Source organism: Bubalus kerabau, chromosome 6 (genome assembly GCF_029407905.1).
Source record: "Bubalus kerabau isolate K-KA32 ecotype Philippines breed swamp buffalo chromosome 6, PCC_UOA_SB_1v2, whole genome shotgun sequence".
Taxonomy (NCBI): domain Eukaryota; kingdom Metazoa; phylum Chordata; class Mammalia; order Artiodactyla; family Bovidae; genus Bubalus; species Bubalus kerabau.
Genome location: NC_073629.1, coordinates 70,636,768 through 70,659,582, shown reverse-complemented (window position 1 = coordinate 70,659,582; position 22,815 = coordinate 70,636,768). Strand labels below are relative to the sequence as shown.

General features: G+C 37.5%; 1 protein-coding gene across 1 annotated transcript in view; it reads right to left on the bottom strand.

Annotated features, from left to right (window-relative positions):
• ERICH3 (glutamate rich 3) overlaps window positions 1–22,815 on the bottom strand; it is a 96,085-nt gene that overhangs the window by 6,992 nt on the left and 66,278 nt on the right. The window contains exons 12-13 of the mRNA XM_055587107.1: window positions 13,469–13,912; window positions 1,711–1,836 (exon numbers count right to left, since the gene is read on the bottom strand). Coding sequence (XP_055443082.1) covers window positions 1,711–1,836; window positions 13,469–13,912 — 570 coding nt within the window. The remainder of the gene's footprint in view (window positions 1–1,710; window positions 1,837–13,468; window positions 13,913–22,815) is intronic.

Sequence of the window (22,815 nt, the reverse complement as noted above, 5' to 3'; positions counted from 1 at the left end):
GACAGTATACTTCAATAGTCAGTTATAAAAAACATTTAAGGAAAGTCCTCTGTTTTGCTAAGTTGACCTCAAATTTATGGATTAATTAAAGCACATTCAGGAATACAGCAGGGTAATAAAATTGCCTAGCCACTATGTAATAATATATTGTGCCTAAATTCTCAGAGAAAAAGTGCTAGTGGCATCTAGCTGAGTTATTACACACACACATACACACACACACACATAGGGGAGTCAGACATGACATTCCTGAAGCAAGGGAGAAAGCTTGAAGCCCTTCTAAGAAATATTAATACAAAAACATGATGTGTTTTTGCTAGTAACCTCATGGGCTTTTGAAAAAAAATGAATATAAGAAACCAAGCAATATTCAAAAATGGGCAATTTGATTTAGTGACTGTGTACGTACTTGGGAGTCAGACAGATCTGGGTGAGAATGCCAGCTCTGCCACATAATTGTGTGAACTTGGGAAACATATCTCTAAGCCTTCATTCTCTTATCCATAAAGAGATAATAGCAATCCTTGACTCACAGAATCTTTGTAAGAACAAACCATAAAATGCTTGGCACAGTGCCTGGCACACAGAGAGCCCTAACAAATCTTCCTTCCACATTCCCCTCTCACTGCATACAATATGTGATATTTTCTTGCTTGAATCAGATTTAATAGACAACAACTACTCTGCCTGCATTGTTGAGGAGGTATGTTAGAACTCCTCTGGTTGAATGCCCACTATGAAAGACTTGGGTTCTTGAAGCCCAGAGACCTTCTGCAACTCAGTCCACTCAAGTTCAGGTGTCACCTGGCCATCTCCACGTTCCCTGGGGGAACTTGAGCTCAGGGAGCCAGCCTAAGTGCAAATCATCTGGCTGCTACTATTTGTCTTGAGTAACAAAGTCCTTTTCTCTGAGCCAGGAATCTTGTATCTTCTGATGCATCTATGAAACTGGCTAATTTGTCTGCTTGAAAATAGAGTAAAATCTCAAATACCTTAGAGGGCTTGATGCCCATCATTAAAAATTGGATGTGGGGGGTAATGTGACCACATGATGAATACAATGAAGCCCCCTCTCCCTCCCCCTACTTCCACACACACATACATGTATTTAAATCGGAGTATTTTTAAAAAATTATTTACTAAATACAGGGAAACCTGATTTCAAGGACACAGGCTGTGTGACTAGATATATATGTGTCATGGTCTGTTGAGTCACTCTAATTGGCACTCCTGCAGCTGGAATACTCATCATCAAAAGCCAGGTCATTTGATGATGGCAATGAATTCTTGCCTAATTTTAAAAAATAAGGAGTTCAAATAAATCATCATGAAATGTGTCTGGGCTCTTCAAGTCTCCAATGGGTCAGTTAGGCACATCCACCCAACTGGGAGACATGCTAAGAAATAATATTGGTCTGAAAATCCCTACCAATATTTTCTGTTATTTGCAGTCCTTTTTTATTATCTGAAATCCTTTTTTAAAAAACAAACTCTAGGCACCAATGTTTTCAAAAAAAGAATGATAACTTTCATATCCGATGTCAGCTCCAAAGCTCCCCTTAATGCCTCTCAACCACCTCCTGCCATTACATTCACTGGTCAAAAAGAAAATAAAGACGGAAAGAAGGATAAGAAGATGAAAGATGGGAATGTCACTGCCTTTTGCAGAGGCTTTCTGAAGATCTTTCCTAGGTAATGATGCACCCTTACCTGCACCTGTGTCAGTCTCCAGCTTCCTTGAGAGTTCCTCTCCTTCATCTGTGCTGCTAACACCAGACTTGGAGTCATAGTGGCAGTGGAGGCTAGAGTCCACAGCTTCAGCTACTTCCTGTTCAACTGATTGGAGACCACATAAAATACCAAAAGGTATTAAAAGCAGGTCAAGGAAACATTGTAAATGAAACAGCAGCAAGTGGGGTTAATTTAAAAGCATTCACATTAAGATCCTGTTTTTAAAATGTCAGGATTAAACAATGCTCAAGCTATGATTTCAAAATGAAAACAAAATAGGAAATCATGAAGAAATCCATGCAGAGAGATACTTACATTAAAAAAAAAAAAAAGAAGGCAACAGCCAGAAGCAGTGACAGATTTGCCAAAGGCACATGCAATGAAATGACTGTAAAGGAATTTAGTTGCCTTTTCCTTTTTAGAAACGTGTTATGGCTTTTATAATCCCAATCATCACTATTCTTTTAGATCTCTAAAACTACCAGGACTGACTATACTATAAGCATTTCATCCATTAGTAGATATTTCAGTGATGTGACTCCAACACTCCATGTGGACAAAGCAGAAAAGATATTGCATAATTCCTATAAATTTGACAGTAAAAGCTGCTGTAGACATTTCTGTTTACCTGCACTGATTACTAGCACTGAGCTTTAGGAATGCAAAGACCTAAAGAGTTCAAGTTCCATACTAACTGTGTCACCTTGGGTAAGTTCTTTGGCCTAAGGCTCAGCCTCAACTTCAGTATACTCATCTGTCAAAAAGAGATATCTTAGTGATTATATTGGGAGCATTAAATGAAATAATACCTGTAGAACATGTTTATATTTAACTTACTAACAAATGCCTAAGTACCTAATGGGGCTTCCTTGGAGGCTCAGTTGGTAAAGAATCTGCCTACAATGAGGGAGACCTGGGTTTGATCCCTGGGTTGGGCAGATCCCCTGGAGAAGAGCATGGCAACCCACTCCAGTCTTCTTGCCTGGAGAATCCCCATGGACAGAAGAGCCTGGCGGGTTACAGTCTGTGGGGTTGCTAAGAGTCGGACATGACTGAGTGACTGAGCACAAGCACCTAATACATAATAATAGATGAAATGATGAGCATGTTTATTGCAAGTATTATCTCCCACTTTCATATAATTCTAGGCAACCCTGTAATATCTGTTAAGTTTGTCTTTAGTTTCTGGCACATCCCTGTCTACATCCCTTGCTTATCATCTGATGACCTGTGTCTCTAATCTCTGACAGCTATCATTACACCACTTCCTGGTTAACAAAAGCTCACAAAAGAATACTAGACCTAGATTATCCCTTTTATATAAAAACATGGTTTCTCCAAAATATCCTCCCTCTCTATCTTTCTCTCCCTTTCTTTCCTTGCCTCCCTTCTCTCTTACTTCCTTGCTTTCTTTCCTCTCAGATAGGCTGATGCAGTTGATCCAAAGATTGTACTTCAAAAAAAGCAGAACTAGATTGTGATCCCTTGCTCAGTTTAAGGTGAGTTGCTAAGAGGCTGCTGTTGCTGCTAAGTCGCTTCAGTCGTGTCCAACTCTGTGCGACCTCATAGACGGCAGCCCACCAGGCTCCCCCGTCCCTGGAATTCTCTAGGCAAGAACACTGGAGTGGGTTGCCATTGCCTTCTCCAATGCATGAAAGTGAAAAGTGAAAGTGAAGTCGTTCAGTCGTGCCTGACTCTTAGCGGCCCCATGGACTGCAGCCCACCAGTCTCCTCCGTCCATGGGATTTTCCAGGCAAGAGTACTGGAGTGGGGTGCCAGTTAGTTACTCACTCATCCCTCTCTGTTTGGAAACAAATAGTGAGATATCTGGTTCACATTGCTTTCAGGGAAAAAATGGAATGACTTAACTACATTAATCTTAAGAGAAAAAAATATGGAAGTGAAAAGAAGTGCTTCACATTGGCCAAATGTATTCTCTGTAAGAAGTCTTTGAGCATCAGTTTTCCTCACTCATCCAATCCACCAAATACAAAAAGGTTTGGTTTTTTTTATAATAATATAGTTTAGAGATGACATCAACTCATGACATTAGGTTATCATTGTTTTTTTTAAATCAAGTCAATCTTTATTTTAGTAACTTTATAACATAGTATATAAGTTAGATATCATCTTTCCCACGACACTGATGCTGGCACTGTTTAACTAGAGAGTCTAGATAAACAGTGTTTTAGGTCTTTGTGTATAAATCTGCCTGATCCACTAAGCAACAGGTTGGAAGGACAGGAGGGTGGGGGGGAATCTGATTTGGTATCAATTACTGAAGCTCTGTTTCATCAGAGCCAACAGGACATCTAGGCTTTTCCCCAAGTAGTCCACAGGCTATAAAGAAATATGGTTTACTATAGTTACAGAATCGTTATGTTGTATATCTGAAGTTAATATAATGTCGTGTGTCAATGTTACCTTAATAAAATATTTAATATGATTTATAATAATAATAACTAAAATAAACAATTAGCAGCTATTGAACCAAAAGACTATTCTAAGAAGCCAAACAGTACTAGCATAATCTGTAAATTACAGACTCACTCAGAATTTCCTGAAGCATGTAGTCCTTCTTTCTCAGGACTGTAATCACCACTTGCCCACGTCAGCTAGCTTCCCCCAGGAGGGTTAGGCTTTGGAAGTTGATGAGAGCCTGTACAGTTAGGTGCTGCCTGATTCAGGTTTAGCAAAAATGGGACACTGGCCTGAGCATCAAGGATTTATTAGGTGTGAGATCAGAAAAGGCCTCACTTGGTCACTTTTCTCTCAGATGTTCTTCTGAAACTGAAACTGAAAAGCAAGACCTCAGCCAGCGTCTAACCTTGACCATTTCCCACCTACTGTAAGGGAGGACCATGCATGCTGAGACTCCCATGTCAGCAGTGTGACTCATCGCCCTGTTTCCTCTATCTATTTAGCCCTTCATCCCTCAAGGCTCTGCTCCTTCACCTTGCTATAAAGATGACCGTTAAAAGCAAAGAGAACTGTCAGTTCCCATAGCATCTGCAGCAAAATGGAAGAAGCTCATACAGAGAATTTCATAGGAAAACATCTTTTCCACTCAAATGTTATAGGATATTTCAAGATATTTTTAAAATACCAAAATATTATTACATTACAGTATTAGCTTTCTATTATGAAAACAATTAATTTAAAAATAATATATGTTACTTTCCCCAAGTATGAAAAGAGTACATATTCACTACTTGAAGCTTGAAATAATAATAATAAAAAAATACAGAGACAATACAACTAAATACAACAACAATATCCTAGTTTCACCATTCAGAAACAACTACTAGTCAACATTTTGGCAGGTTTCTAAGTATTTTTTTTTTTTAATTTACTACTTCTATACATAACATTTTGTATCCCATTTTATTCATTTAGCAAAATATTGTGACTGTTTCCATGTATCATTTAATAAGAACTATTCTTCAATAACTGCACAGAATATTCTAATAAAGTTTTACTAATATTTGGTTGACCAATTGCCTGGTGTTAAATGTTGAATTGTTTCCATTTTTTGTGATTATAAAGCTACTTCAAATATAGCTCATAATTATTTTATTATTTCTGACTATTGCCTCAGTATAAATTCCTGGAATTGGAATTATTGGGTCAAAGAGCATGATAACATTTAGATGCTTTGGATATATGTTTCTCTATGTTCTTCAAAAAATGAGGTCAATTCATAATTTCACCTCTAATGATAAGGGGTCTTATGTCCCTGTACTATTGCTGACAGCTTCTCAGTTTCCACCAATTCCTTCTAAATTTGATAATTTAGTCATTGAAAAGTGGTGGCAAGGATATGGTTTTCAACATTAGTAGGCAAGCTTTCTAAATTCATTCCCTTTCCTCTGCTTCTTTTGAAGCTAAACAAACCAGCAGTTCTGTATCAGAAGAAAGTTTTGCCAAGAATTGTTTATCTGAATTTTAAAAGCCTAAGAAGGCCATAAAAACAGAGTAAATATATATCCAGGTTTATTCCAAGTTCCCGGTCACTTTGAAAACTATGACTGTTCTTTGATCATTTTTTGTGTCGCCAATTAATTATCTTCCCAGCAACTCCCCGTGACAAAATTCATGACTAACATCATCTACCTACACAGTGAAGATGTTCATATGTTACCTCTGGCATTGAAACATGGCTTACAAAAACCCAGGATTAATTACAACTCAAGACCACACCTGTTCAAAGATAACAGATTCAGAAAGCTAAGGTCTATCCTCTACACAGTGGCGAGAATAATCTTTTCAAAACTTTCCGCTCATGTCATTTGTATGCTCTGATTTTTCCAGTGACTTCCTATCGCAGAATAAAATCCTCCTAATGGCATAAAAGTTTTTTTCCCTCTGGCCTCATCATCTCCCACTCTCAGCTTGTCCATTCTGCTCCTGTCACAATGACCTCCTTCCAAATTCTTCACTCAAAAACTATGCTCCCAATGTAGACTCTGCATTTGCTGGGCTCTCTGCTTCTTGTGCTTCTTCTTCAAATGACAGAGTGACTGACCCCTGCATCTCATTTCCCTCTTTGCTCAAATGTCCCCTCACTGAGAGAGGCCAGCCCTAAAAAACACTACCCCTTCCTCAAACCATCATTCTATCTCCTTACCTTGATTTTCTTTTCTGCTAGCACTTAGCCCATATGCCCGATTACATGTTTGTTTTTCACTTATTGGGCATATCTCTTCCCAGAATATAAACTTCAATATAGGCAAGCACTTTGTTACATTCACACCTAGAACAGTGTGCCATAAACAGATACCTAACAAATATTTCAGAAGGAATCTATGAAAACAAATAGCTATATGCTTTCACAATTCACTCAGAAATTGTATTTAGAACTGTAACTCTTAATGCATGATTTTCTTGTTCTTTCATCAAGACCATTCTATCCTGCCTACATGATGATAAAATTGCATTTTATTTAAATCCTACTATTTAGGTTTATATTACTTGGCCAAGCACTATGACTTCTTCTGATTCAAATATGAAAGTATAAAATGTCTACTTCTATATACATTTTACATTATATAAAACTTTATTAATATTTTATCTATATTCATAATGTATAAATTATATTAACTTCACAAATTAAGGCACATGAATTATTCCACCATGAGAATACAATGTGTCACAATGCATTAAGACAGCTTAAACTAAAAATAACAGAGAAAACTAAACACATTTAAATAACACTATGCTCTTTAATACTGAATTAACTCCCAAGGACACTATCTCATTGTAACTAGCAACTATAATCTTTTACTTTACCCACTTCACTGCATACGACTTATCTTTTCTATAAATTCACCTGATTTTTTGGTGGACTGGACAAAACCTAATTAAGTGTGACATATTATAAAATACTTAGAAGGAAGCTATCACTTTATGTTATCAACATGAAAGGTATGAAGGCATTAAATGCAGTACTTTACAAATTTATCCATTGCTATAAGTGAAAACAATTCAGATTAAGTTATATTAAGTTAGACACAACAAAACATCATTAATTGTGTGTGACTTTTTGGCACAGAGACGTTCTTAACATAATCACAATTTTTATTCGAAGTCTAGTGGAAAATGATTAATTCAGTGCTATGCAAAATGAGATAGAATCTTTTACACATTATCTCAGCCCCCATTTCATTTCAACCTAAGGTTCTAATCAGGGAGCTAAGTAAAATATTGAAATATACACATTTCAGTCTTCACTAGCTTCTGGTTTAATTTATATAAGCTATGTTTTGCAGCAGAGTCACCTAAATGACCTTCATTTCAAGCACATAACTTTGGTTCCATCCCTTTCTCCCTCAGCCACCTAACTGAAGATTTAATTAAGGAGAAGGAACCATCATAACCTCTCTGCTTGGTATCAATATAACACATGATGCATTCAAGACCTGGTTTATTTTATCTGAAATTTTCTTAGGAATGTTTACTCATATAAAGACTTTGAGAATAGTTGTCATTACCTATTATTTTAAATATTTACAAATTTATTGCATCGTTTCCTGGGGTTTATTTTAAAAACATCAGTACCCATCTGTCATTAATCTACTAATCCTTAGAGGTTTTGATACCATAATTCTTTTACATTATCCTGAGTATTTTACAAGGTCCTTGTGCTATTTTGCTTATAAATGTCTCATTTTCCACTGTCCTTTAATCTCTCTGCCTTTAGGTCTCTCTAACCCAGAAATTTTATTCCTTTGTGGAAGATAGGCCATAAAACAAATCTACCAATTCTTACACAGAAAGCAATATTTAAGAAAACTTGCAAAGTTATAGGATACTAAGGCAATACAATGGCATAAAATGTACAGTAAATAAGAATAAAAGTACAGTTATATATGCAGATATGAAAAGATATTCAAGATATAGTGTTAAGTGAAAAACAACAACTTGTAAAACAAATGTATCATGCTTCTATCTGCATATAAAAATGCATCTGTATATATAATATATAATATGATACATTTAGATATGTTTATATAGAAACTTTTCTGAAATCATGCACACAAAAAAATACTTATCCACAGTTTTTGCTCAGGAAATAGAAAAAAGGCCAGGCAAGGAAAACCCTAGCTTTCATCTTATTCTCATCCATTCTGTGTTATGAAAACTTTTCAACCAATCTTTAATAAAAAAATTTTTTTTTTCAAAAACTTTAAAATGTCTATTACCTTTGATCCAGAAATTAAACTTCTTGGAAACTAGCCTAAGAAAATGATTGTTAATTTTAAATTATCTTAGGTAATAAGATATTAGGGTACTATTAACAGTAGTGAAAATAGGGAAAACCTTATGGAAATGGTAAAATTATGAAAAAAACACAGGATGGAATAATACACAGACATTAAACATATTCATGAAGATTACATAATAACACAAAAATGTTTATGGTATAAAGTTAAGAATAAAAAGCAAAATACAACATTTTATAGACAGATGACAACATAGATTTGTAAACTCTAACTTTAGAAATAAAAACCTGACCAAATGTTGAAAGTGATTTTTTTGTGTGATAAATCCACAGATATTTTGAAGACCACTTTTCACAATCTCCTAAATGTAATTTTGTAAACTATTAATGAAAAATAAACTCCAAAAGAGGTCTGGTACATACATACAGTTCAATTCAGTCAATCGGTCGTGTCCGACTCTTTGCGACCCCATGGACTGGAACACGCCAGGCTCCCTGTCCATCACTAACTCCTGGAGCTTGCTCTGACTCATGTCCATTGACTGGGTGATGCCATACAACCATCTCATCCTCTGTCTTACCCTTCTCCTCCAGCCTTCAATCTTTCCCAGCATCAGGGTCTTTTCCAATGACTCAGTTCTTTGCATCAGGTGGCCAAAGTATTGGAGTTTCAGCTTCAGCATCAGGATCTTCTCAATAAATACTCAGGACTGATTTCCTTTAGGATAGACTGGTTGGATCTCTTTGCAGTTCAAGGGACTCTCAAGAGTCTTCACCAACACCACAGTTCAAAAGCATCAATTCTTCGGTGCTCAGCTTTCTTTATAGTCCAAATCTCACATCCATACATGACCACTGGAAAAACCATAGCTTTGACTAGATGGATCTTTTTTGGCAAATAATATCTCTGCTTTTTAATGTGCTGTCTAGATTTATCATAGCTTTCCTTCCAAGGAGCAAGTGTCTTTTAATTTTATGGCTGCAGTCACCATCTGCACTGATTTTGGAGCCCCCCAAAATAAAGTCTCTCACTGTTTCCATTGTTTTCCCATCTGTCATGAAGTGATGGGACCGGATGCCATGATCTTTGTTTTCTGAATGTTGAGTTTTAAGCCAACTTTTTACTCTCCTCTTTCACTTTCATCAAGAGGCTCTTTAGTTCTTCACTTTCTGCCATAAGGGCGGTGTCGTCTGCACATCTGAGGTTATTGATATTTCTCCCAGCAATCTTGATTTCACTCTGTGCTTCATCCAGCTCAGCTTTCACATGATGTACTCTGCATAGAAGTTAAATAAGCAGGATGGCAATATACAGACTTTATATACTCCTTTCCTGATTTAGAACCAGTCTGTTGTTCCATGTCCAGTTCTAATTGTTTCTTCTTGACCTACAAACAGATTTCTCAGGAGGCAGGTCAGGTGGTCTAGTATTACCATCTCTTGAAGAATTTTCCACAGTTTGTTGTGATCCACACAGTCAAAGGCTTTGGCGAAGTCAATAAAGCAGATGTTTTTCTGTAACTCTCTTGCTTTTTCTATGATCCATGGATATTGGCAAATTGATCTCTGGTTCCTCTGCCTTTTCTAAAACCAGCTTGAACATCTGGAATGTTCACAATTCACATACTGTTGAAGCCTGGCTTGGAGAATTTTGAGCATTACTTTACTAGCATGTGAGATGATTGCAATTGTGTGGCAGTTTGAACATTCTTTGACATTGCCTTTGTTTGGGTTTGAAATGAAAACTGACCTTTCCAGTCCTGTGGCCACTGCTGAGTTTTCCAAATTTGCTGGCATATTGAGTAGCCAGCAAATTTTGTAGCACTTTCATAGCATCATCTTTTAGGATTTGAAATAGCTCAACTGGAATTCCATCACCTCCACTAGCTTTGTTTTAGTGATGCTTCCTAAGGTCCACTTGACTTCAGACTCCAGGATGTCTGGCTCTAGGTGAGTGATCACATCACTGTGGTTATCTGGGTCATGAAGATCTTTTTTGAATAGTTCTTCTGTTCTTGCTACCTCTTCTTTATATCTTCTGCTTCTGTTAGGTCCATATAATTTCTATTGTGCCCATATTTGCATGAAATGTTCCCTTGGTATCTTTAATTTTCTTAAAGAGATCTCTAGTCTTTCCCATTCTATTGTTTTCCTCTATTTCTTTGCATTGATTCCTGAGGAAAGCTTTCTTATCTCTCCTTGCTATTCTTTGGAACTCTGCATTCAAATGGGTATATCTTTCCTTTTCTCCTTTACCTTTAGCTTCTCTTCTTTTCTCAGCTATTTGTAAGACCTCGTCAGACAACCTTTTTGCCTTTTTTGCATTTCTTTTTCTTGGGCATGGTCTTGATCACCGCCTCCTGTAATATGTCACGAACCTCCAGCCATAGTTCTTCATATATTAGATCATAAGAAAGTCATAAACCTTGCCATCTAATGTTGAACCCATTTGAATGAAAAGATAACAAAATGTTTTAAAATTATAGATCTGATCAAGTCAAGAACACAGATTTCCCATAATACTTGAGAAAAACAATAAACCTGTACACTTTTCATTTCACAAATCCAGAGGGAAAATCCACTTTTTTCCAAGTGACATGATTCTAGTTGAATGCTTCTATTAGTCCATGTATCACCTAATTAGAGCCCATATTATGTGCAGATTATTTTACAGAAAGCTGTCTACTTTCATAAATCCAAGTAAACAATCTTGTTTTCTGATGTGGAAATAAATGAAATAATAATGTCAATGTTGCTACTGAACTTTAACGTTCTACCTTTTGGGTCAGCAGTTTGCTAAATTGTACAAATATTCTAGATTATATTTCATGTACCAGAATTGAACAATGAAATCCAAGATCAAACTTTTAAATTATTTTATTAAAGAGCGTCAAATGTATTTTAATAGGAGTCCTAACTCACTTATGGTAAAATCATTTTGAAAATGTAGGGGGTCTTAATGTTATAATTTTAGGGCAGAGGTTGGCAAACTTTTTCTGTGAAGGGCCAGACAGTGAATCCTGAGGGCTTCGTGGGTCATAAAGTCTCTGTTGCACCTACTTAACTCTGTTCTTGTAGAGCAAAAGCTGCAACTGAGAATATGTAAATAAATAAGCATGACTCTTTTCAATGAAACTTTATTTTCTGGAACTGTAATATGAATTTAATATAATTTTCATAAGTTATCATATATTCCTTTGATTTTTTTTCCAATCATTTAAAAACAAAAAAAATATTATCTCACAGGCAATACAAAAAGAAAAGTGGTAGACCAGATTCAGCTTGTGGGCTGAAGTTTGTCAAACTGTTCATCAGAGTTTTTAACTTATTCTAAGCTAATATCCCTTGCTACTTCCCCATATTCAGCATGCTTTTATCCTCCTCCATCCCACCTTCAAAATCCTATCTAACCTTTAAAGTCCTCAAATATGTCCTTCATGAAAACTTTCTACGTGTTCTTTATCAAATGGGCCTTCTCTTCCTTTGAAACTTTCATTTGTACTTTCTCTGGTTTTTATACATGACTACTGACCTTGTCCAGTTATGTATATGCCAAGCCTTCCTCTTAACATTTTGTGGATGAAACCCACTCCAGTTCAGTTCAGTTCAGTCACTCAGTCATGTCCAGCTCTTTGCAACACCATGGACTACAGCACGCCAGGCCTCCCTGTCCGTCACCAAGTCCCAGAGTTTACTCAAACACATGTCCACTGAGTCAATGATGCCATCCAACCATCTCATCCTCTGTCGTTCCTGTTCTCTCCTGCCTTCAATTCTGTCCCAGAATCAGGGTCTTTTGAAATGAAACCCTCTCTTACACATTTCTTATTGACCATGGTGCATGGCAGAAGGTTAATGATGATGGTCAAATGGAAAGATAACTATTTGACATCAATTCCTGGATATGGGCCCCCGTGGTTTAATAACAGCTTTTAAGTTTCTAAAAAAATATTATAGACATTAAAAGTATTCATAAGATTTAAAACATAGATGGATTTTAGCAATATTAAAATGTGACAACAAATTTTACGTTGGAGTCAAAAAGAATGCTCACCATGTTGGTAGAGAAGACAGATGGAGAGATGGGAGAGATATAAGGCACGGGGTGCTATGTGAGAGCCAAATATCCACAGGACACAACTCGGTCCTTTAACTGTCCTCCTAGAGTTGAGAAAATTATCAGACCTTCCACTGCCTGTGGTCTCAGGGCCTGATTATCCTGGGACACGTCTTAAGACTTTCAATGTCAAATTGAACGTCCTATACACCCAGGAAACCCCTGGATCAGAAAGTTACTCAGCTTCAGATTACTCAAAATGAAGTTTGGAGATTTCTACGAAATCTTTAAATTTTCATTTAACTCTAAATTCCTACTGTACAGATGCAATAGGAGATGTTCAGAAACTGGAGCCATTCTCCCTAAATTCACATTCTAGGAATGTTTCTTATTATCTACATGATCCTTGACATCTTACTTAACCTCTCCAAACCACAATTCTGTCCTCTGTTAAAAAAAGAGACAATGACAAGAGAACCTAACTCATGGGGATATTGGACCATTGTGAGGATTAGGCAAGTTTCTATATCTAAGTACTTAGCACTATTACATAGAAATCATCTATCAGTGTTAGCTATATATACAGATGACTGCATATTTAGAAAAGAACAAATAGCATTGCTAATATTAAATAACCTCTAAGAAGCCATGCATACCCTTGCCTTCAGACATGTATTGTATTTTATTTGATTTTTGAGATAGAACTGCCATAGGAAGGAATTACAGAAAATAGGAGACAAGTTATATAAGAATTATCAAGTAATTTTTTAAATGCAGTAGAAGGAAAACAGCAAGCTGAAAATACATGTATGGTTATGTGACATAGAGAGAAATAGGAAAAAATTGAATCCTTCTGGCATTATCACAACAGTATTTCCCAAGCTTTGGCAGAATGCAGTGATCAAGATCAGGTTCCATGCACAGGGACAATGGCAGGTCAACTCAAAGGCCGTACTTACCACCTTTATCCACCCTATGGGGACCTGCCTTTTTGTCCTTCACCTTAGCAGTGCTTTCTTCCCAAAGCTTACTCTTACTCTTTTCCTTTTCTTCCTTGGAAACATGTTCCCTGGACTTCTCAAATAAGCTCTCTGCAATCATTCCAGTTCCTTTCTCTGCTTCTTGTTCAAGAACATTCTCCCAATTTTCCTCTATCAGCAGAGGCTTGGTCTCCACATCTGTTTTTATTATTTCTTGTTCTTCAATTTCTGGAGAATCCTCAGTTGGAAGGTGGGTTTTTCCTGGCTTATCATTTTCACTCAACTCTTGAGAAGATGGACTTCTGACACTTTCATCTGGACTGTTTTCAGCGTTGGTCTCCTGGTCTCCCAGTGCAGATTCATCTTCACTAGAACTAGAATATGGGTGACTTCTGGATGAGGTTGATGAAGCAGTTTTTCCATCTATGAAAAATAAAAATGATGCTATCACTGTATTTTCATAAGGGGAAATTTAATAATTATTGTGGGAATTATGTTCATAATTAATCATATTGACATTTTAAATATAGTTTAGTAGATTTGATTCCCTTTTCCCATATATTCCACATACTTATCATGATAAAGAAAAATCTATGTAATCTGTGAGTCTATAAAAATTTTTAGTAGAAAGTCACATTTGAAAACAAATAGTATTTATTTTTTGAGAGCCATATCATTGGAAAAAAACTATCTGTTTTGTTATAGAAGAAATGGAATAATCTTTTACTTGTTCAGCAGGAGCACTTATTTCATTATCGTCTTGGGTAGCCATAGTATTCTCTGTACATAAAGTTTATATTTTTATCTATTGCAACACCTACCATACTAGTATAATCTGGTAGCTGAGTATGGTAAAAATATCCATCGTTGTTGTTGTTCAGTCACTCAGATGTATCCAACTCTTTGTGACCCCATGGACTGCAGCATTCCATGCTTCCTTATCCTTCACCATTTCCTGGAGTTTGCTCAGATTCATGTCCACTGAGTCAGTGATGCCATCCAACCATTTCATCCTCTGTCACCCCCTTCTCCTCCTGCTCTCAATCTTTCCCAGCATCAGTTATCTTTGTATTTGCATAATACCTAGATACTTAATAAATATTTTGAAATAATGCTTGTGTGTGTGTGTGCACACGCATGTGTGTGTGTAGAAGGAAATGTCTTTTTTCGGGTTCCCCAGAAGCAGATGCTGAGATGAGGATGCACAGGCAAGTGATGAAATAAGAATATGCTTCAGGAGAAGTTCTTCCAGCATGGGGGAAGCAGGGAAGGGAAGGGAAGAAGTCAATCAAGGGAGCTATTTCAAGCAACATCTCAGCCTCAGCCCAAACTCAGGGGAAACTCTGAAGTCTAAATTATATTAGAATTTTTCCTCCCTGGAGGACTCTGGGCTCACACACTCCGCTCCAGTTAGACATGGCTACAGGCCGCCCTGGGGGGACATAAACTCCTTGGCACTTCCAAGCTCTTTGTGCCTTAGCGTGAAGCCAATCCAGTAGCCCAGGGCTGTCCTCTGAAGAAGACAGAGGACGCAGAGCTGGAAATGGGCACACAGAATCAATAAAAGAGATTCTAGGAGATTTATGAAGTATGCTGATGTGATGCTACAGATACCCAGTCTAGAAACTTACCACAGTCAAAAATGGTTTAGCATTTGCTACCTGCAAACACTTTAAAGTATCTCCAAGACAGTCACACACACACTGACTCTATAAGGAAGACGTGCTGCTTCAACGTCATGGCATACACTGCCATGGGCCAGAAAAATACAAACTGCCTTTGATTTTTTTAACCAAATAGATCCACGTTATAATTGTTTTTTACAAAATACTTTTTTTTTTTTTTTCCAAATGAAAGAGCCCACACTTACAAGCTGCTTAGCTTTCTTGTTTTTCTCTTCTCTGTGTGCTCTGGACTCTTTTTTTCTGTTTATTTCTTTTCTGCTTGGCAGCTACCCAGATGGCTATAGCAGCTGAGGCAGAGTTTAAGGGAAGAAATACCTGTCTTTACTCTTATCCTCTTTCCTCCAGCCCCAACGGCTCTCCATGACAAGGTTTAGCATTTTAAGTATAGTCACTGAGACATATCAGAATCTCCACAAAGATTTCAGAGATGCTACACAGCAGTAAAAAACAAACTCCAAAAAGCCTTTAAGCAACAGAACCCCTTAAGTACAATTCCATTTGTTCTTATCACTCAACTACCTTGACAGGCACCAGATGACCACTGTTTCTCAAAGGAGTCACATACTTCAGCGGCTCATGTTTTATCTCTGTTGTATAAGATCTAGATGTGCAGTTTCTCGGTAGGGAATGTACCGATCAAGGACAGACGTTCTCTATCTTATTTGTACTAGTTGAGAAACTTCAAGGACTATGATCTCCCCCTCTCTTCAGTGTGTCTCACATTTGTTTTTTTTTTTTTTTAAGAAAAGAAAAACAACTCCTGTTTGCTAGTGGTTTGATCAGTGGTTTTCATTAACTGCACAATTAGCTAGGACACAATGTTATATTGATACTTGTTATACATCCAAAAATATCCATATCTATCGTCTGAATGTTGACATGAAGATGCTCATTTTTGGCTCTGCTGCTGCTGCTGCTAAGTCATTTCAGTCGTGTCCGATTCAGTGTGACCCCGTAGACGGCAGCCCACCAGGCTCCCCCGTCCCTGGGATTCTCCAGGCATGAACACTGGAGTGGGTTGTCATTTCCTTTAGCTCTGAGTGTTGTTCATATAATTTAAAAAATGAGGGCTCCTCTTTCTTTAGCAGCTTCTATTAATTATTTTATTTCAAAGGCTGAAACGAGCTATGGTTCATTTTTGAGTCAGTCCTTAAGAGAAGAAAGATCAGCAGAATGAATGGCGAGGCTATCCGACCTCCCTTATAAACTCATTTCAGTTTTCAAATTTCTCTCCAACCTCCTTGCATAATCTTGTTTCACTCTCATTTCTTATTTTCATCTTCATACAGATGCTGGGGCAAGGCTTTGCCTACAAAAAAGCTCAAGATGCTTTAGGGCCACGGAATGGGATTTTCAACACTAATTTTATTTATTCTCTTAGAAATAAAGTTTTTATGTAAAAATTTTTATATAAAGGAAGTTTGAGAGCAGACATGTAAATTGTAATTTTTTTCATCAGGAGAGAAAAAATTTGTCTTGGAGGCATGTTAGGAGACAGCTCTGTCTCCTACCTGGAGTAGGAAATGGCAACCGACTCCAGGATTCTTACCTGGAAAATTCCATGGACAGAGGAGCCTGGTGGGCTACACAGTCCATGGGGTCTCAAAGAGTCAGACACAACTGAGCAACTGAGCATGCACTGCCTCCTACCAAAATTCCATTAGTCTCTTCAATGCTCCTTTAGGTACTGATGCTAAGAATTTACCCTTGGTCTCCATGGTAGTGACCTGACTTGCACGCATTCCCTAAGTCCTCTGCCAAAACCATCATATTTGGTCCCACAGCTCTACCTCCTAAGAAGGATCCCTAACTTGTCTCTCTCCACATTCAATCAACCCCAAATCCCTTCACTATCTTTTCTCTTCATGTAATCATAACTACACAGTGATAATAATTTCTTCTTTTACATCACTATTTCGCACATAAGATTGAGAGAAAACACTATGTTTTTCTGTAAAACAACCCTAGGTGCTCCAATCATGACTAAGCTACTCATTACCTACGACTTTGGTTATGTACTTCTCTAAGCCTCTGTTTTCTTGGCTGTAAATTCTACCTATTGTTCTCAATAAATAATTACAGAAATTACATGATAAAATTAATCCCACCAAATCAAATAATAATTTCTTTATGATTTTCAGTCTTCTTCCCTAATATCATACATGATAGTCAGTTCAGTTGCTCGGTCATGTCCGACTCTTTGCAACCCCATGAACCGAAGAACACCAGGCCTCCCTGTCCATCACCAACTCCGAGAGTTTACCCAAACCCACGTCCATTGAGTCGGTGATGCCATCCAATCATCTCATCCTCTCTCATCCCCTTCTCCTGCCCTCAATCTTTTCCAGCATCAGGGTGTTTTCAAATAAGTCAGCTCTTCACAACAGGTGGCCAAAGTATTGGAGTTTCAGCTTCAACATCAGTCCCTCCAATGAACACCCAGGACTGATCTCCTTTAGGATGGATTGGTTGGATCTCCTTGCAGTCTAAGGGACTCTCAAGAGTCTTCTCCAACACCGCAGTTCAAAAGCATCAATTTTTCAGTGCTCAGCTTTCTTTATAGTCCAACTCTCACATCCATACATGACCACTGGAAAAACAAAAGCCTTGACTAAACCAACCTTTGTTGGCAAAGTAATGTCTCTGCCTTTTAATATGCTGTCTAGGTTGGTCATAACTTTCCTTCCAAGGAGTAAGTGTCTTTTAATTTCATGGCTGCAATCACCATCTGCAGTGATTTTGGAGCCCAAAAAATAAAGTCAGCCACTGTTTCCACTGTTTCCCCATCTATTTGCCATGAAGTGATGGGACCGGATGCCATGATCTTAGTTTTCTGAATGTTGGGCTTTTTCACTCTCCTCTTTCACTTTCATCAAGAGGCTTTTTAGTTCCTCTTCACTTTCTGCCATAAGGGTGGTGTCATCTGCATGTCTGAGGTGATTGATATTTCTCCTGGCAATCTTGATTCCAGCTTGTGCTTCATCCAGCCCCACATTTCTCATGATGTACTCTGCATAGAAGTTAAATAAGCAGGGTGACAATATACAGCCTTGACGTACTCCTTTTCCCATTTGGAACCAGTCTGTTGTTCCATGTCCAGTTCTAACTATTGCTTCCTGAGCTGCATACAGGTTTCTCAAGAGGCAGGTCAGGTGGTCTCAGTTTCCCATCTCTTTCAGAATTTTCCAGTTTATTGTGATCCACACAGTCAAAGGTTTTGGCATAGTCAATAAAGCAGAAATAGGTGTTTTTCTTGCTTTTTCCATGATCCAGTGGATGTTGACAATTTGATCTCTAGTTCCTCTGCCTTTTCTTTTTTTTTTTTTATTTTATTATTTTTTTTTAATAACTCGGGAAGTTTATAAAAATATACATGCTTGATCGTTTTTTTTTTTCGTTTCATACATGATATTTTACATGTTTCAATGCCATTCTCCCAAATCTTCCCACCCTCTCCCTCTCCCACAGAGTCCATAAGACTGTTCTATACATCAGTGTCTCTTTTGCTGTCTCGTACACAGGGTTATTGTTACCATCTTTCTAAATTCCATATATATGCGTTAGTATACTGTATTGCTGTTTTTCTTTCTGGCTTACTTCACTCTGTATAATAGGCTCCAGTTTCATCCACCTCAGTAGAACTGATTCAAATGTATTCTTTTTAATGGCTGAGTAATACTCCATTGTGTATATGTACCACAGCTTTCTTATCCATTCATCTGCTGATGGACATCTAGGTTGCTTCCATGTCCTGGCTATTATAAACAGTGCTGCGATGAACATTGGGGTACTCGTGTCTCTTTCCCTTCTGGTTTCCTCAGTGTGTATGCCCAGCAGTGGGATTGCTGGATCATAAGGCAGGTCTATTTCCAGTTTTTTAAGGAATCTCCACACTGTTCTCCATAGTGGCTGTACTAGTTTGCATTCCCACCAACAGTGTAAGAGGGTTCCCTTTTCTCCACACCCTCTCCAGCATTTATTACTTGTAGACTTTTGGAGCGCAGCCATTCTGACTGGTGTGAAATGGTACCTCATAGTGGTTTTGATTTGCATTTCTCTGATAATGAGTGATGTTGAGCAGCTTTTCATGTGTTTGTTAGCCCTCTGTATGTCTTCTTTGGAGAAATGTCTATTTAGTTCTTTGGCCCATTTTTTGATAGGGTCATTTATTTTTCTGGAGTTGAGCTGTAGGAGTTGCTTGTATATTCTCGAGATTAGTTGTTTGTCAGTTGCTTCATTTGCTATTATCTTCTCCCATTCTGAAGGCTGTCTTTTCACCTTGCTAATAGTTTCCTTTGATGTGCAGAAGCTTTTAAGGTTAATTAGGTCCCATTTGTTTATTTTTGCTTTTATTTCCAATATTCTGGGAGGTGGGTCATAGAGGATCCTGCTGTGATGTATGTCAGAGAGTGTTTTGCCTATGTTCTCCTCTAGGAGTTTTATAGTTTCTGGTCTTACGTTGAGATCTTTAATCCATTTTGAGTTTATTTTTGTGTATGGTGTTAGAAAGTGTTCTAGTTTCATTCTTTTACAAGTGGTTGACCAGATTTCCCAGCACCACTTGTTGAAGAGATTGTCTTCAATCCATTGTATATTCTTGCCTCCTTTGTCAAAGATAAGGTGTCCATATGTGCGTGGATTTATCTCTGGGCTTTCTATTTTGTTCCATTGACTCCACCAGAAAATTACTAGAACTAATCAATGACTATAGTAAAGTTGCAGGATATAAAATCAACACACAGAAATCCCTTGCATTCCTATACACTAATAATGAGAAAACAGAAAGAGAAATTAAGGAAACAATTCCATTCACCATTGCAACGGAAAGAATAAAATACTTAGGAATATATCTACCTAAAGAAACTAAAGACCTATATATAGAAAACTATAAAACACTGGTGAAAGAAATCAAAGAGGACACTAACAGATGGAGAAATATACCATGTTCATGGATTGGAAGAATCAATATAGTGAAAATGAGTATACTACCCAAAGCAATCTATAGATTCAATGCAATCCCTATCAAGCTACCAACAGCATTCTTCACAGAGCTAGAACAAATAATTTCACAATTTGTATGGAAATACAAAAAACCTCGAATAGCCAAAGCGATCTTGAGAAAGAAGAATGGAACTGGAGGAATCAACCTACCTGACTTCAGGCTCTACTACAAAGCCACAGTCCTCTGCCTTTTCTAAAATCAGCTTGAACATCTGGAAGTTCACAGTTCACGTATTGCTGAAGCCTGGCTTGGAGAATTTTGAGCATTACTTTACTAGCGTGTGAGATGAGTGCAATTGTGTGGTAGACTTTGAGCATTCTGTGGCATTGCTTTTCTTTGGGATTGGAATGAAACTGACCTTTTCCAGCCCTGTGGCCACTGCTGAGTTTTCCAAATTTGCTGATATATTGAGTGTAGCACTTTCACAGCATTATCTTTTAAGATTTGAAATAGCTCAACTGGAATTCCATCACCTCCACTAGCTTTGTTCGTAGTGATGCTTCCTAAGGCATGATAAGTAACATTCTAATAAATCTTTCTTGTGATTTCACCCTGTACATTATATTATGAATAGTAGTCACAGTCACCATTTGATGAGGAAAATAAGACAAAACTTGATCATGATTATGCACCTACTCTACACCAAGCAATGAGGTAAGCACTTTACAAGCAATTCATTTAATCCCAAGGAATACTTATCTTCTTTTTCTTGATTTAGAAGGTAAAAACTACAGAAGTTAAATAATATCCACTGTCCATTAGCTATAAAGGAACAATTTTTGTAAAATACTGCTTTTGTAATGAGATGTTTCCCCCCGAGTTCAATCCCTGGGTCTGGAAGATCCCCTGGAGAAGGGAATGGATACCCACTCAAGTATTCTCGCCTAAAGAATTCCATGGACAGAGGAGCTTGGTGGGCTACAGTCCATGGGGTTGCAAAGAGTTGGACACAAGTGAGCAACTAACACTTTCACATTTTCAATGACATGTTTGTATTTGGTGTAAGGGAGAACATATGTCCTCTCTTGATAATGAAATGAGTTCATTATCAATGCATCAGTAAGATAAATATATACATTACTTTGTAAGGGTAAATATCTAAAATAAATTCAGATGTAGCAGGAGGAGAATAAGCAAGCTTAAAAGTTCCTCCATATTTAACTTTAATTGGGTTTTCTAAACATTAATATGAATACTTAAAATACTGAGAATATAATCAAATCATGTATCACATTGTGCTGCTTAAGTCTTTTTCAATTTATCCATTAATGTAGTCCACCAGCCATGCATTTCATAAGATTTTATTGAGTGTCTCAATAATATCACTGCCATGTACAAGGCAGATTCAAAACTATAGAGAAGCACCTCATAGATAAGTAATTTATGGGAACTAAAAGATGATGCTGTATTTAAGTATCCATCTGAAAGCCATGACTTCCTACTTCAGTGATCCGAAAGTGAAGATAAAATGAAGAATTCTTACAGTTAAGAAAAATTAAAATGTGACTAACCATGCAAAAAAATGCAGATTTCTGACCAAAAGCTGCCTACAATCTTCCCCTAACCCTCTGTTGTCTAAGGATTACTGAAGTCCATAGAGTGTGGTTCCAGAGCATATGCAATTTCAACATAGAAGGAGCATCATTCCCTCATATCCATCTCTTCAAGCCTATAGTCAGACCCAGAAAGGAAGAGTGAGATATCTGAAGTATGTCAAGTAAAGAGAATATTTTTGTGACACTGAGATTTTTAAAGTATTTAAGGCCGACTGCTTCAATAGAGTGAAAAACAGCACAAGTGAAATATTATCTTTTTTACTAGAAAAAAATTGCTTTAATTCTTGTTCCTTTCTTTGTGTTATGGGAACAGATGCAGCCTCTCTCTCTCTCTCTCCCTCTGCTTCCCCCCTGTTCTCTTTCTCATAAGGAGCTACTTAGTCTTTACCTCTTACTCATAGGTACTATCAGCCAAACTGTCCACAAAAGTCTATTCTCAGCAACATGACACTTTCCCCCTCAACCTTATAACATTTATCTATGACAATATATTTTCAAGTGGTGAATTAGCTCCCAGGGTTGTCAACACAAACACAGAGAAAAGGAAGCCGTCATTCTTTTTAAATGAAGGGAAGTCTCACACATCATTCTCAAAGTAGGGTCTTCTCTTAGTGGGTGCTCAGTCCCTGGCACTCCATCACTTGTGAGCCGCTCAGCACAGGGTATTTATCAAGGCAGGCCGATACAATTGTTTGCTGGCAGTTTAAATGGGGCCGACTTGTCACAGGAGTGACAGCCTGGGCAATTGTTTGCCCTCTGGGAACAGGTGCAGGCAGGTTCAAATGAAACGCATCCAAACACTAACAGCAAGATTCTTAATCATGTCAATAAAAAGGATGTACCAGTGTCTAGGATGCAGTGGTCACAATATGCCTCTTAGACTTTTGAAGATGAAATGCTGTCTGGCTTTTCAATAGAGCATACCAAGGAATCTATTATGTCATTATCATTTTTAATACACATTTCTTGTTTGCCGGATGAAATCTCTAATTCTGATACTCTGCATGCTAAAAAGAATATTTTTGAATAACACAGGGTCAGGTTATCAAAATAATGGGATGGAAAATAAAAGAGCCTGTAGGT